At 44.4% G+C, this 15,273-nt stretch overlaps 1 protein-coding gene across 1 annotated transcript in view; it reads right to left on the reverse strand.

Moving 5' to 3' along the window:
• The window catches only part of mrpl23 (mitochondrial ribosomal protein L23), a 46,164-nt gene that overhangs the window by 6,244 nt on the left and 24,647 nt on the right, over nt 1-15,273 (reverse strand). The window contains exon 4 of the mRNA XM_074632215.1: nt 14,835-14,908. Coding sequence (XP_074488316.1) covers nt 14,835-14,908 — 74 coding nt within the window. The remainder of the gene's footprint in view (nt 1-14,834; nt 14,909-15,273) is intronic.

Raw genomic sequence — 15,273 nt, forward strand, 5'->3', positions numbered from 1 at the left:
GAAGGTGCCGGTGCGCGGCGCCTTCCGACCTGGAGCTGAATAGAACATTATGGCACACAGTCGGCAGCCGAGGACACAAAAGGCTGATTCAACCTGCTGCTCGGAGAGTTAAAAAACATACGGGACATGAGTGGACCGGACTGGACTAGGACCAGACAGCGCCGTGTGACAGATGAGATACACATCAGCATTTTAAATGCCTCTGAATGGGCTGCCGAGTAAGAACTATGCCACAAATCTGAACATAAAAATAACAAAAGGAGGCTTTCCAAGATGATTACTCAACCCTATTGTAGAAGGTTTGACTTAATTTTCCAATATCCTCAATCCACAGGACAGCCTCCGTGGTATCCGATTTTATGTCCTCTGGAATGAAAAAACTTTGGAGCAACATTTTATTACTTTGAAGTCTGTTAAACAGCTGTAAACCTACTCTTGAGGTTAAATGGTGACTTCCATTCAGATAATCTGTACAACTTCAAAATTGAATCCATCAGAAAAGAACATTCTAACAGCTCCTTTACGATCTGAGATCAGCCTTTCTTTTGTGTTCTCTCGAAACCTCGAGCACCTTAGAGTTATTGTGGAATGAAATAAGATGTGAGTTGAGGGGCGGGGGCCAAGTACACTGACTTCTTGGACGACCACACTTGACCGAGGAGCTCTCAATAATGTGGTCACAGAGACTGACACGTCTTTAAGTGCACAGTCTGAAAATATGAAACTGAGACATTCACACCCGCCCTGAGAGATCGTCAGACAAACTACATATCCCTTTTATTGATGATGGACAATCCAGAAGGCATCAGAAGATAGAGCCATTCGCAAAGCAGTCAATAAAAAAAATCAACCAGATGTTGGCGGTGGCCGCTAGAGTAAAAGGCCAAATCTGGACCGCACACTGAATACGGAGAGGTGTTGACGACGCGGTGAGAAATCTCATGAGGCTGCGGCTCTTGCAGCTGCGGTTGCAGTGTGGTGGTGCGGTGGGGTAAACTGAGGCAAAGCTCAGAGACATCATGAATAGTACTGAGTGTGTGTTGTAGTGAAAAAGAGGTCGAGAGGTGTTCACATCGTGGTAGAATCTATTTTGACCGCACCATGGTAGGAGAACCTGGCAGACTACAGAAGGAGAGACCACAGTGATGAGGTTACCAGGATTAGAGCTGAGGGTAACCCCCTGCTGAGTGTGTGGGATATACGTGTGTGTGTGTGTGTGTGTGTGTATAAACCCTATTTAACTAGGGAAATGTTGACTGCAGCATGCTCTTTTTCAGCAACTCGTGCAGTTGTACACATCGACACCTGGAGCTGCTGTGAGCTGCTGATTAAATGAGCCACCATTTTCCTACTGTTGGCCAGTAACCAGCTCCACTTGACCAGTAGGAGGAGATTACGCGCCTCGCCTCAAGGGCAGCTCAACTAGAGGGAGGAGCAATTACCACACTAACAGCCCTAGCAGCCAGACTGCCGATTTTAAAGGTGTGATCACACCTTTGTGCGTCTGTTTTCTTTGGTCTCGACCACAGATGAAACTGTTGTTGCATTTTTCTTTTCGGTTCATTTAAGTTCACACTGCCCAATTACAAGTGAACCGGGGCTTGTAAACGAAAATCAGATGGACTCACAAGTAGCTTGTTTATTGGACAGGGTTTTGGCAACCTGTCATCCTGCAAGATTATGGATTTTGGCAGCCGCGGCGCAAGGGGGAAAAAAACTAATTTTGTTCCTTTAGGTTTGACTACGCATTGTGAACTTGTCTGCCCTTTTTGACATAATTTAGCATCTCTGGTCTTGATACCATATTAGAGGGAAATAGTTGACTACAGTGATCAGTACATGCTGTGGTTTGCCCTTGGTTCATTTTGTTATGCTTGCCTTTCCAAGTATGAGTAACTGCTGGCTATCAGATGTCAACAGCCGTCTCCTTGTACCCATAAAACAATGGACAAAATGTTCTTTATAGTTTTGGGGCTCTTTTAGTTATTAGGGCTTGGACGATACACCTATCTCCTGATTCGATACTATAAAGATACTTGAGTGCTGATTCAATATGTATTGCGATTTTTAAGTATTGCAATTCTACAAGTATTGTGATCCGATATTATGATTTATTGATTTTTTTGTTAACTTTTTTAACACTAGACCATGGGGAAAAGTTGAATAATACACTTCTAGGGACTTTTACTTTGGAAAATATATAAATTGATATACTGAAAATGTTTGATTTTCAGCGTGTATGTTGTCAGAGATGTCCTTAAGTCAAATGTATCAGTCATTGTCAGGAATTATTTATTACATTTTTTCCAGCAACCAAAAAATCAAAGAATAAAAGACATTTCCCTCACAAATTAGTGGCATTTTATTTTTAATTTATAAGGGACATGTAACATGTTTTATACTTCTGGTGAATATAATCCAATCAATATTATTTCCATATATGTATTGACTTTTAGTGCAATCTGAGCCACTGTGCCACAAATCTGTACATGGAAACTATTAATTAAAAATCAATTGTGTTCTTGAGAATCAATACAGAATCACAAAACATAATATCGCTATACTTAAGCGTATCCATATTTTTTTTACACGCCTACATTACACCCCATGTTATAACAAACTGTACCTCAGTTCACTTGGACTTATACTGTTATTAGATGAACAAACCAACCAAGCTAAAAGTCGGAAGGGTGTTTTCACAGCCAGCTGAAGAGGTCTTCCCTGACCCGAGACAGTTTTTCCTCAAGAGTTAGGTAAGTTTGGTGAAGTGTGAAAGCTCAAACTCAGTGCAGTCTTATAAAGTGGTCTTGCGTCGTGTATACTAACAAACCCAGAGTAATGACTCCCCCTCTGAAAGGCTAAAAGACAGTGACCTGGATTTGCACTCAAGTATTTAGGCCAAATCTGCAAACGCCCTAAAAATCTACAGAAATCAACTGTGTCAGTCCACTCCGACACAGTCCAACTGTTGATCTTAGGTTAGATACCCACACATACAGAGAGTCCTGTGCTCATATTGTTGATCTCTACAGTTTCATTGCCTAATATTGCATAATCTATGGGTGTTTTTTTTTTTTATCTGCAATCACAGAGAAGAAATAGTCTGAGAAAACTGGGAGAGGCAGGAAAGACGGTGGAAGAGGGTAGAAGAGTAGAGATGATGACTAGTCTGATGACTGTAAACAGCTCCCGCTGCCAGGCCCCTGGGTGGGCCACACATTCACTCTCACTTTATCTCATTGACACACACACACACACACACGCACACACACACACACACACACACACACACACACACACTTACAATACTCTGCCCCGTTGCGCCTCCGTCCAGACCTCCTGGTGCAAACCATTCCAGGAACAGACAAGTGAGAGACGATGATGGAGATAGAGTGAGGAGAAGGGAGGGTGAAGGGGTGAAGAAAGTCAGTACCAAAAGATAGACAAAACTGGACCGTCGTTCTCTCGGGGAAGACAGTGAGGTGAGAATGATTCAATGGAGAATACTATGAAAAAGTGAGTTAAAAAGTCTGGTGAAGAAGTCAAACTGTTGACATGACATGAGAGCCTGAAAGGCATTTAGCAAAATAACAGCTGAGAGAGAGAGAGCAAATCATCTTTCTCTGTAAAAGACAGATAAGTGGCAGAGAGAGTAGACCACTAACCAATAGCATCCTGCTGTGGGTTCGTTCAGGGTCATGACCCCGGCCCTCCCTCCAATTACAATGACATCTCCTCCACAGCTCGACAACAGCCAAATAACTTGGTCAGCTTTGGCTTGCAGCAGTGTGTGTTTCTGTGTGTCTCCATGTCATTCATGTTAATGTCCTCTGGTCCACATGAGGGAGACAGACAATATTTTGGACAATGGTTTTTTTTGCATAGATGTTTACGTGCACATGGAAAAAATTCATTTCTTGCCGCGTGATTCTTGATTCAGCATGGATGCATAAAAAAATTGTCAACTCCAACGCCCCGGAGCTGACTTACTCACCCCTGACTGGCGGCTTCTTTTATGCTTTCATATACCGCCATGAGATTAGATTCTGTTGGCAAATGTTGGCCACGCTGCTAATAGATCTTTTTTTAGTTTAACCACATTTAATTAAGTAATCCTGACAAGAACACCATGTGCTCTGCCAAAACCGCATGTTTTATTATCCTAACTGACACAACCGTCACTGCTTGCTCCGGGAAGGAAATTGCAATGTAATGATTATACTCTGATTTGGGTTAAAAATAAAGGCAAATTAACGATCATTTTTTATCACGTTGTTGTTGTTTTTTTAGTGGGGCTAAACATACAGGGCAGCAATACACGTGTTGAAGCCAGTTGAGCGCTTTTAATGTGAAGTAGCAGTGGTAAGATGCTCCGTTTGCATTAACATTAACATAATACAACTCTGCTTCGTATAAAGATGTCAACAGTAAACAACAAGGCTGTTATCAATGAGACAACATTGCACTGGATTACATGAGTGCATTGTTTTCCTGTGATCCCTTCATGCTTAGGTAGGCAATCTGACTCCATCATGGGAATGGCGGACTCCGCCACTACCAATAAAAACTACTATCTGGAGAGATAATTACTAAAAGTAAATACATTGAATGGCTATTGCAGTAAAAATGCCAGCCATAAATAGTATCAAAACTTGGGTTTGATTTCATTGAATTTTAAGGATTGCAACTTTAAATAGTTTCAGTCACTGCTCTAGAAATGTTTCAATGCATTTGTTTTTATCTTACAATATAATTACAATATAAAACAACATATGAGCACAACCCTAAAATAATGAGGCTGCATGAACTCTTGTGTCCACTTTGAGCAAAGAAGTGAGTTACAGCCGTACACATAGGAGTGAGAGCAGTGAGGCATTAGTTCAAATGTTCTTTAAATATTTCTAAAAAAAGTTACTGCATTGGATTGGTATTTAGTATTAGCCAATACATTTTCCAAGTATCGAGTTTATCAGATTTCGTATTGGCAGTCAGAGAAAGTTGGATTGGTGCATCAGTGTGTGCTTCAATTCCTGAGTTCGTGTGACATTTTTAGATACAGATATTAACAATTATGCTATTGTTCATGTGGTCATACAGTGAGGAAAAAGTGCTTAGCTTCGGATGGAGCAAGATGCTCAGAGACTCGTATCTAATTGCGTGGAGATCCCCAGCCCTGGTGTGTACGTGCTTTGAGGGGACAAAGAGCAAGAGCAGGAGTCAGGCAGGTGGGCGAACACCGGCTCTGGTGTCAACTGAAAATACTTGAAGGTCTTTTTGCAGGGACCCTCTGACATAGCTACTAGCGCAAGGCGTCCAGTCATACATACGCACATACTTCTGCCCGGAGACAAACAGAGGGTGTGAGTGAGAAAGTGTGTGTGCGTGTGTGTGTGTGTGTGTGTGTGTGTGTGTGTGTGTGCGTACGTGCGTGTTTGTGTGTGTGCGCGGTAGTTTTCATGTCTGGGCATGTCTGCTCCCAGTCTGCTACTGGAGACATTGGACCCTGGTAACAGAGCTCTCAGGAAAAGATCATCAGCATCTAAATACACACCCAGCCACCCACAAAGACGTTTACATCCATCTGGTCAACTGGACACTCGGAGGATAACAACAACAACAATAACAGCAACGGCCAAGAATAACACGACCAAATCTGTAATAACAAACGATGAATCACGTCGCCTTCTGTCTTAGACGCCAAAACCTCTGTACCTTATAGTCACACCTAAACCTCGCCTGTCTCAACCACCCACCCCCATTACACACACATAAACAGCTGTTCACTATCATTATCCCCTCCATCTATGTCATTCAGCCCCCCCCACCATGTACCCCATTTCTCTCTGGCCAACACATGTAAACAACCCTCACATACCCTCCCCCCCCCCAATTTCAAGCATCTCCACCTACCCCGCCCCCTCTCGGCCCCAGACCCAACTATCTAGGCTACCAAACACAAACACTCTCACACACACACACACACACACACACAGTTAGACCCTTGCAAAAAATACACACACACACACACACACACACACACACACACACACACACACACACACACACTCTCACCCCTACATGCACATGCAACATAAACATCCAGGCATTGCCCCTGCCCCCCTCCCCGACTCCGAGGAATGCGGGGACCAGCTGGTGGAGAAAATAAAAAATGAAGAAGCATACCAAAACAGGAAATGCATCAGCAGGGGCCTATCAGAGGGCTTTATCAGGCCAGTGGCAGCCCCGCTGAGAACCTGGGTGGCGCCGCGTGGTGATTGGCTGATCAAAGTGGCAGCTGTGTCATTACGGTTCAGGAGGTCAGGGGTAATCAAGAGAGGTTACGAGCATGCACGCGTGCACGTGTGTTTTCACGTTGGAATGCGTGTGTGCGTGTGTGTGTGTGTGTGTGTGTGTGTTAGTTGCCGTGGCTATCTAAATAAAAGGGGAACCTGGAGGAAATGTGGGAGGAAATGAGGGTGATGAGAGGAGATGCTGCAGAGAGAGATAAAGTAAGGATCAATCGAAGACGACAAAGGGAAAGACGGAGAAAGAGATGAAGAGACAGAGAAAGAGAGAACAAGATCTCCAGATCTAACTGTATTCATACAGCTGAAGTGGGCTGTTCATTTGATGTGACACTAGATTTCTGTACTGTTCTGCTTTGTAGACATTTGTCCAATATATGTGCAGCACAGCCATGTCATTAACGCTTGTATCATCTGAACCGAATCGGGCGTAAAGAGTCAAACGTGTGAGAAAAGGAAACAACGGAGAGCCTCGACTGGAGCCATTCAAAGAAAGGTTTGCGTGTGAGATTCCAAACTGGATGGTTAAGACCCTGCTCTGTTCTCTATAATTCATGCTCTCTCTCCACTGAGCTCTTATGAAACCTACACATACACTCTCACACAGTCACACACATAGACACACAGGATTTTACTTAGGAGTGAATTTTCCAAATCAGGAGACACATAGGGAGATGGGGGGGCCTTTCAGCGAAGCTTGATTGCCAGGAAAAGCTTCTCCTTTTATTAGGCTCACCACCAGCACACGTGCACGTGTTTGTGTTCACACACACACACACATTTATATGTACACACACTAATTAGTGTATCAGCCCATTCCTTCCTTCCGAAGATTTATACGCCTAGAATGCTGACAGATACATTCAAGTGAAAGTAGAGCTGCTTGACTCTGGCTAAAAAGGAGAATCATGATTTTCTCACTCGTGCTATAATTTTCTCTCCCAATTCCTAGTAAAAACATGTAATAAAAATGTTGCATCTGTAATGTCACTGGGTCCATAACAGCTCACTGGACATAGCGATGCACCGGATAAGACTCTAGTTTGTGCAGTTAAGAGAGCAGAGATATTCTGTTGGATCTTTTGGCAAAGTTTACTTGGCCTTGATAGCTTCTTCCTTTTATATTTTGTGGTGATATTTAAAGTGACTGTTTAAATATGTGGTGTTTCACTGTGGAGCACAACATTTATGTCAATGTGCAGTATGTGCTTTTGACCGTCAGCATCGTCTTACTATCCATAACAGTTAGAAATAACAGAATATGACCCTTTATCAAGCACTGGAGTTAGATAAATGTTCTTGGAATGGTTTTATGGATTTCAGAGTAATTTTGTTTTAATTTTTGCCTTTTTTTTAATTTATTTTTTTGTTAACCTTGATTCTGCTGCACTGTCTCTCTTTTATGTTGAATGTTTTTTGTTTCTGCCCTGCCCTGCCCTGCCCTGCCCTGTACAAGGTGAGAGGTTGCCGTTAATCACTGTTGGCTACGGGTTCAACTAAATGTAAGCTTACATTAAAAACAAAAAAAAGTTAATATATTTACATTTAGGTATGAAATAATTGTGGAAAATCACTTTTATTTGCTTTGTAAGACAATAGCACTGTGCTTTCTTCAAGCACTATCAATATGCAAATAAATAGGTAACACTAATCTAAGAAAATACAAAGGCCAGAAAGTTGTATTAATTAAAGGACTGACAATTTTCTTATATTGTTTTTCCTTAAAGATTCGGGTTGGAGGCCATGATAAATATTAATAAAACACAACATCTAAGGGTACAAAATATGACCATCTTTTGACAGTGTAATGTGCTTCCTTTGAATTCACGGTCTTCTTGTGTTTGTTCATTTTGTCTAAATATTACTGTCCAGAGCAGTTTGTTAAAATGAACAAGACACTGCCAAGTTCTTTGAATAAGGATAACAGGCTATTTTTACATTGTAATTGTGTTTAACTAATAAGGAATAATATAAGGGGATGCCCTTCACTGTGAAAAGTATTCTAGGCTACTGAAAAGCAGCTTAGCATACAGGAGAAACATTGACATGTAAGAATTACAAGTGGTATGAATTGAAATTAGCAATTTTCATACGATGACTCATTCAGCCATGTGAAAGAGAAAAAAACGAGACAGACACAGAGGAGGAGAAAGCACTGGGGGGGGAAAGTGGCAGAAGTTAAAAATGTTAATTGGCGTGATAAGCAAGGGTGAGGCAGCACAGGGAAGGGAAGGAAGCAGAGCGGCAGACAGACAGACAGGGCTGTGTGAGGAAAGCCTGTGTTAGCGTGACAAGGTGGAAAGGAGGAAGAGGGAGGGAAGGAGAGCAGGAGCCATCATGATCCAAATAGTTGAAAATAATAAAATTCCACACAGATAAGCAAGATTTCCCCCCTCCGCCCTACCGCCTGATTCAGCACCTCCAGCTCCAGAGAGCCAGGGCTTGGCTCAGAGCGGAGAACAGGAACGGGAGGAGGAGGAGGGGATCACGGTGGGTTCGCACCCCCCTATCCTGTACCCCTCTCTACCATCACCGCCGCCAGATAGACACACAGTCATACACACACAACCCTAGAGGGTCTATTGTTAAGCAACCAGGAGTCAATAACAGATAGGAGATGAGAGGAGGCGAGAGAGAGAAACTGTGCAGCAAAACGTTGCCATCTAGTGTCAGTCAAACAGAGAGGAGAGCCAGACTTGGCCACAGCTTCCCTCTCATAATCACTCTCTATACAGCTGTTTCTCCCTCTCTCCCCCTTTTTCAGCTGTGTCACAACTCCTCCATGTTTGCCACTCAGTCTCTCTCTCTCTCTCTCTCTCTCTCTCTCTCTCTCTCTCTCTCTCTCTCTCTCTCTCTCTCTCTCTCTCTCTCTCTCTCTCTCTCTCTCTCTCTCTCTCTCTCTCTCTCTCTCTCTCTCTCTCTCTCTCTCTCTCTCTCTCTCTCTCTCTCTCTCTCACTTCCAGTGATGCCTTCCCTGCGGATCGAGCGGGGGTGGAGAAAGCAACAGAAAGAAACACGGGAAATGAGCAATTTGAATGAAGCTACCACTTATTCTACAACTGTTGGTCCAACCCCATATCTTGTTTTGTTCTGTGGTCGTCAGGTCGGGACATTGCTCCAGGGCACCGAGCTGAATCTGACTGGTGCAACTGGTTTGCTGCATTGCTGTCAGTGGCCAGGGCCCTGGAGAGAAAATCCTGACACCTACTTTTATGAAAACTTGGCCACCAGGCACATAAACCAGTTATAAAGAGCCAGGCAGTGTTTGTATGTTTGTGAAAGAAGCTCTGCTTCCAATATGTGCAAATGTCCCCACAAGAACTTAAAATGTAAAAACAAAATGTTAGGGTTTAAGTTTGTTTATAACTTAAAGGGACGGTATGTCATTTTTTTTTATTGCAAATGTGTGAACAGGTTGTAACCTAACCTAAAAATGAGACCTTCCGCGACTTTCTGTGTTTCCTCTATCAGCCTGTAGACTGCTTTTAATGTGAAGAACCCGGGCCGGTGTCCCAGCGGATGTGGCATCATGCGTGCTTGCGTGTTCCTACTCTCTTTAGAGCAGCTACAGGGGTATCTAACGTTGGTTAGAAATGGAGTCCGCTAACGCAAACAAACGACCAGCCCCCACCACAACTCAGACTCCAACACAAACTCCACAGAAGCACAAAAAACGCAAAGTTATATCTGGTGAAGCCCGTCTTGCAAAACCGGGATGTGACTGACGTCGGGGGAAAACTAGTGTTGTGTGAGCATGTGTGCACGTGGGAAGTGAGTGGTGAAGCAAGAGAGAGCGAGCTGCGGCGAAACGAGCGAGCAGCGGAGCGGGAGAGACTTAGTTTAGCTCTGAGAATATCAAGTGAATGTACAGAAATAAAGGATGCAGCTCCTCAAAACCAAAAGAGGTTTCCCGTGTCTTGTTTTCCCTGCTGCCGAGTGAATTGATGGGGCTCTGGAGCGAGTAACGTTACCGACTCTGACCCAGGAGACCAAAACTACGGTGTCTCCCCTGTGCCTTCTGACTGCGGTCGGGAGGCTGAAGCAGGAAAAGTTAACACTAGTATCAACATCAGCCGGGCCTTTGATTCATGAAGGGTTCTTCGTTTGGTAAGCTAACATTACTGCCAAACATGTGAAATATATAGTGATGTTGTGGTTTTAGCCGTCAATCATGTTCAGTCTCGCGTGTGTCGCCTCACTGTTTTGACCGATTCTCGCTCGCGTCTACGTAGGCCGAGTACGACCTCTTAAAATGTATAAGAACACATGGCTGTGAGATAAGGAAAGGTAATAATACTTAAAACTGAATATATTAAGATAAGTGTAAATAGATCTAGGCCGTCTTTGGATGAGGAGAACTAGATCGTGACTACTATCAAAATAATGACATCATTGATTTATGTGTAAACAAAACTAGCTGCACACTTCACGACAACTAAAGGTCGGCGTCGTGACAACACCTTGGACCATCTGTGTGCCTGCTCTCCCTTCTGCTGCAAAGTTTTCACTCATCGTCTACTTTCGCCCCGATGCAGAGTCTCCTCTGACTGTATGAAGAGAGCTTTTGTCTCCAGATAAACTCTGTTGAACGGGGCTCGTGTGGGATTTGTGCTGCCCCACCCCACAAAAGGATGGACTTACGACGATGCTTGCAGACTCCCAACGAAGTGTATACAGACTGTCAAACAACAAGTTGACAAGTGTGGATTTTTATGCAAAATGGTTGCGAGCATCCCACAGGTGCCTGGACGTGCCATGCTGTGCTCAACACACAAAGAACACAAACGGCTGCTCCTCCCTTCTGAACTCCTCTGAAAACAACCCGAAGAAAATGTCTGAGATTCCTTTCTTTACACGGACGCCATCACAGCCTTTCAAGAAAAAGGATGGAGAAGCTCCACTTACCAGCTAACAGACCTCTTCTGCTCAATTAGAAAATAAAGTTAGGAATATGTTATAAATATTTTTGAAAACTGTTCCCTTTAATGCAACAGAGGTTAAACCACAGCGCTGCAAATTACATTAGAAATTAGTAAATAAAATCAAAGTTATTTTCGTAAAATCCTGCAAGCAATGTTGAGATACAGCATGTTGTCAGATGAACAATCTGTACAAGGCTATAGTGAAATCTGCTGATTGGATATCGTTACTTTTACAGCATGCATTTGACATTTACAGCACAATGTGGCACTAAACTGGATCATTCAGAAAAGCCGAGACCGGTCAGGCATCCCATTCATATATTCACAGCGTCACCCTCCGGGAGCTTTCAACATGCACTCTGAGCACTCAGCCCGCTGAAGTGCTGCAGCTGGCACCAGCCAGCAAAGCTCGCTTGCAAACTAGCTGCCACTCCAAAGAGAGAAAATAACCTCCTCCTCTGACCAAAAACTCACCACAGCCTTTTCATTTGCATGCCAGGCAGAGAGTACTTTATCGTAAATGTTTGACTGACAATAATGTTGCAGAACAATGACTGAAAACATATAAGAATGACTATAATTTCAGAAGTGGATTGCTTTCTCTTTTGTGAAAAGGTTGAGTTTACGAAAGGTTTCAAATGGATGCGAGGTTTAACTGGAAATGGTGGCACGGTGCACTTCAGCTGTGAGATGGGCCAAGAGAATTTAATGAGGGTAAACCACAGAGTCTGACATGCATTATGAACATGATCGGCTGCAAAAAAAAAAAAGCCTTCTTCTCTACCAGGCACATTCAAGTCAACTTTGAGAGAAGATTCGCTTGCAAAAAAATGCTACAGCTTTTCCTGATAATATTCTTAAAAATCTAAGGAAAATGTTATTACAAAAAAAAAGGAATAGTGGACCAGACAAGAAACCTAATTACCCCTACTGTACATGAAGTAATGTCTACGACTGAGGTCAAAAAGTGCAACACAAAATTGGATTTTCCAACATCAGCCCTTTACAGCATCAAATAGATGGAACAGTATGAGTTGCCTGCGAAAATCGGAAACAAGTGTTACCCTGAGCGTAGCGGTTAGAGTTAGCCCTTTTAGACTCAGCTAGTCCTAGCGGTGCATGAAAGCAGTCTGACTCTATACACACACACACACACACCAGTCCCATTGATGTGCAGCCAGACCTAAAAGCAGTCTGATAGACTCAAGATTTTTCATTTTGTACTGCTGTTTTTGCCGCCCCACCACCACCACCCTGTCCCCCCACCCCACCCCACCCCACCCCACCCCACACACACACACACACACACACACACACACACACACACACACACACACACACACACACACACACACACACACACAGCCTCTTCCCCCTCCCCCTGATCGCTTTGCCCCGTCTCTGGACCTCCCTGCTCTGGCATGACTCCATCATGCCCTTAGTCACCTCCCCTGAGTGAGCCCCTCTCACACACACACACACACTTTCCCACACACAGTGCGCATTTCACACATGCAGACGCTATCTCTTCCCCCGTTACTGGGGTCCCCCCTAAGCCTGAGGAAAATGGCCGTCACGGAACCCCGCTAACGGGAGGCCTCCCCTCAACCACAAACCAGGAGTGAGTAAGGAATGAGAGAGAGAGAGAGAGAGAGAGAGAGAGCAAACGTTACTGCTGCAATATTAGCTGATGGAGGGAGAGCAGGGGGAGAGAGGGAAGGATGAGGGTAGAACGGGGGGACCGCGGTGTAAGAATCGACCCACAGAACACTCTCCCACATGTGGAGTCAATTAGGAACAATCTTGTTTTCTACCCACCGCTGCAAAAGAAAGGAGGGTTTTCTGGGGCTCTGTGTGTGAGTTTGTGTGAGTGTGTGCGTACATAAGAGAGAGAGAGAGAGAGTGAGGTAGGGAAAGGGAGTTGAGAGAGTATGTTTTTTCCAAAACCTGCCAGAGAAATAGGCCGGATATTCGGTTTTATATCAAGCCATTTTAAGCACAAAGAGAGTATTTCTGCCCGCTGTTCACCGTCAAATGAGCATGACTTCAGAAAACCGCGACGTTCAGGAAAACCGCGACGTGATTGCGACTGCAGAGCGAATGACACTCAAGGAAAAACATCAGTCTTCTGGGGCCGCGCATGCATGAATGATGCACACACGTCACAGATGTGTGTGCGTGTGTGCGTGTGTGCGTGTGTGCGTGTGTGCGTGTGTGTGTGTGTGCGTGTGTGTGTGTGTGTGCGTGTGCGTGTGCGTGTGTGCGTGTGTGCGTGTGTGTGTGTGTGCGCGTGTTGTTCTGCATCCTCACACCTATCATCGTCGTGTGCATCTGGTGAGACAGAAGCGTCACTACTGACTCCGCGAGGAATTCCAGACGCACACAAAATCACAGGCCACTTCCTTGGTGTCAGACAAGAGGAAGTCTCCCCTTTTAAAGATTCATGGCTGCTTCAATTATGTATCCTCTTTCAAATTGTCGTGTTTAGACAATTTTCATTATTCATCCGTTTCAAGATTGATGGCTCCCAGTCGGGTGGGCGGCGCGGCGTAAACAAGCGTCTACACCGCCGTTGATTTATCTGGGCAAGATCAAAATGGCAGGCGCAAAACAAAGGCCCCCTTGCTTTTCACGTCTGCATCAAAGGCGCATTAAAACTCTGACTTTTTTTGACATTTTTGGAGGCGAGGTTCGTTTGATTTCAAAGAGCAACAGACTTCAAACATTGGCAAGAGGTGCAGGGAATGGGCCTTCCTGACCCAAAGCTCACCTCAAACACAGGTGTGAAGTCTGTGATGCAACGAGGGAGTCTGGGCTGACACGCCGCCATCGGGAGTGTCCCTTCAAACACGCACTAAGTGCACATGATTGCTCACATTCCTTCTATGGCACACACAAGCACAGAAAGGAGAGGTCCGCCAGATGATAAACATATCTCAATATTTCCTGTAATAAGTCTGGCATGTAACCAAAGACGACCTTTCACCCTCAGGCCCCGCGAGAACCCCAGACTGCTGCTTTCTCAAGAGGGCAGCCAGAGTGTGTGAACCACACAGGAGAAGAGATGCAAGGTAGGGACGCGTGATTTGTGTGCATCTAAGTATGTCTGCACATGAGAGGCTTTCTCATGAAATGGCAGGTAAAGGAACGGGGCTTGTTCAATTTTTTTTGTGCATGTGTGCACACTGATGTTCATTTTTTGTTGTGTGTCTGTTCATACCTGCATGTGTGTGTGTGAGAGCTCACCTTCAAAGGCTGCCTGCCCCTCAGGGCTCTATGGGGGTACATCAACTAACCCGTCTCACCTCTCTCACCCGGCGAGTCCCCCTTTCAAAAATAGCCCACGACACAAAAGCTGAAGGCTCAAGGCCCCCAAAATACCCTTTCCCCTCTGGGTGTTGTGTTTAATAATGCAGCCCCCCACAATAAGAAAAAAAACACAGAGGGCTGGCTGTTTGAGAGAGAGAAAGTTATTGTGGCGGGGTCTCCACCTCCCACAGCGTACGGGACAAGAGTCAATGAGCTAATGCTACTCAAACAACACACCAAGCAGAATAGATTGGGAGTAGGAGGATGAGTGTACATGTGTGTGTTTGTGTCTTCTCACCAGCTGAACGTAGGCTACTTTAAAGTCAGGCTGCTTGACCTTCTGGTTTAGATGATTCCTCTTCTTGTTGGAGCCTGAGAAACAGAGAACAGCATTTGTTGGTAAACAGGAGTGACTAAACATGAGTAAATATGGGACATACAGTAGTGATGATGATGACATTTATGAATATGGTGAGAGTAGGGTTGGGCAATATGACGAAAACAATGGAAACTTGTCAACTGGTAGAGGCTTTGCTATACTGCTTCTACTGCGGTAGCTTGCCCTATAACATCTCTAGCTATGTTGGGTCTTGGTGGGCAATGTTGCAAATGAGTGAGCAGGACTGCTCACTCATTTGAACTTTGAACTTTGTGTTGGAAGCAGAAAAAATGGAAAAGCGTAAGGATGTGAGCGACTTTGACGGGGGCCAAATTGTGATGGCTAGACGACTGGGTCA

This window comes from Sebastes fasciatus, chromosome 4 (genome assembly GCF_043250625.1).
Source record: "Sebastes fasciatus isolate fSebFas1 chromosome 4, fSebFas1.pri, whole genome shotgun sequence".
Classification (NCBI taxonomy): domain Eukaryota; kingdom Metazoa; phylum Chordata; class Actinopteri; order Perciformes; family Sebastidae; genus Sebastes; species Sebastes fasciatus.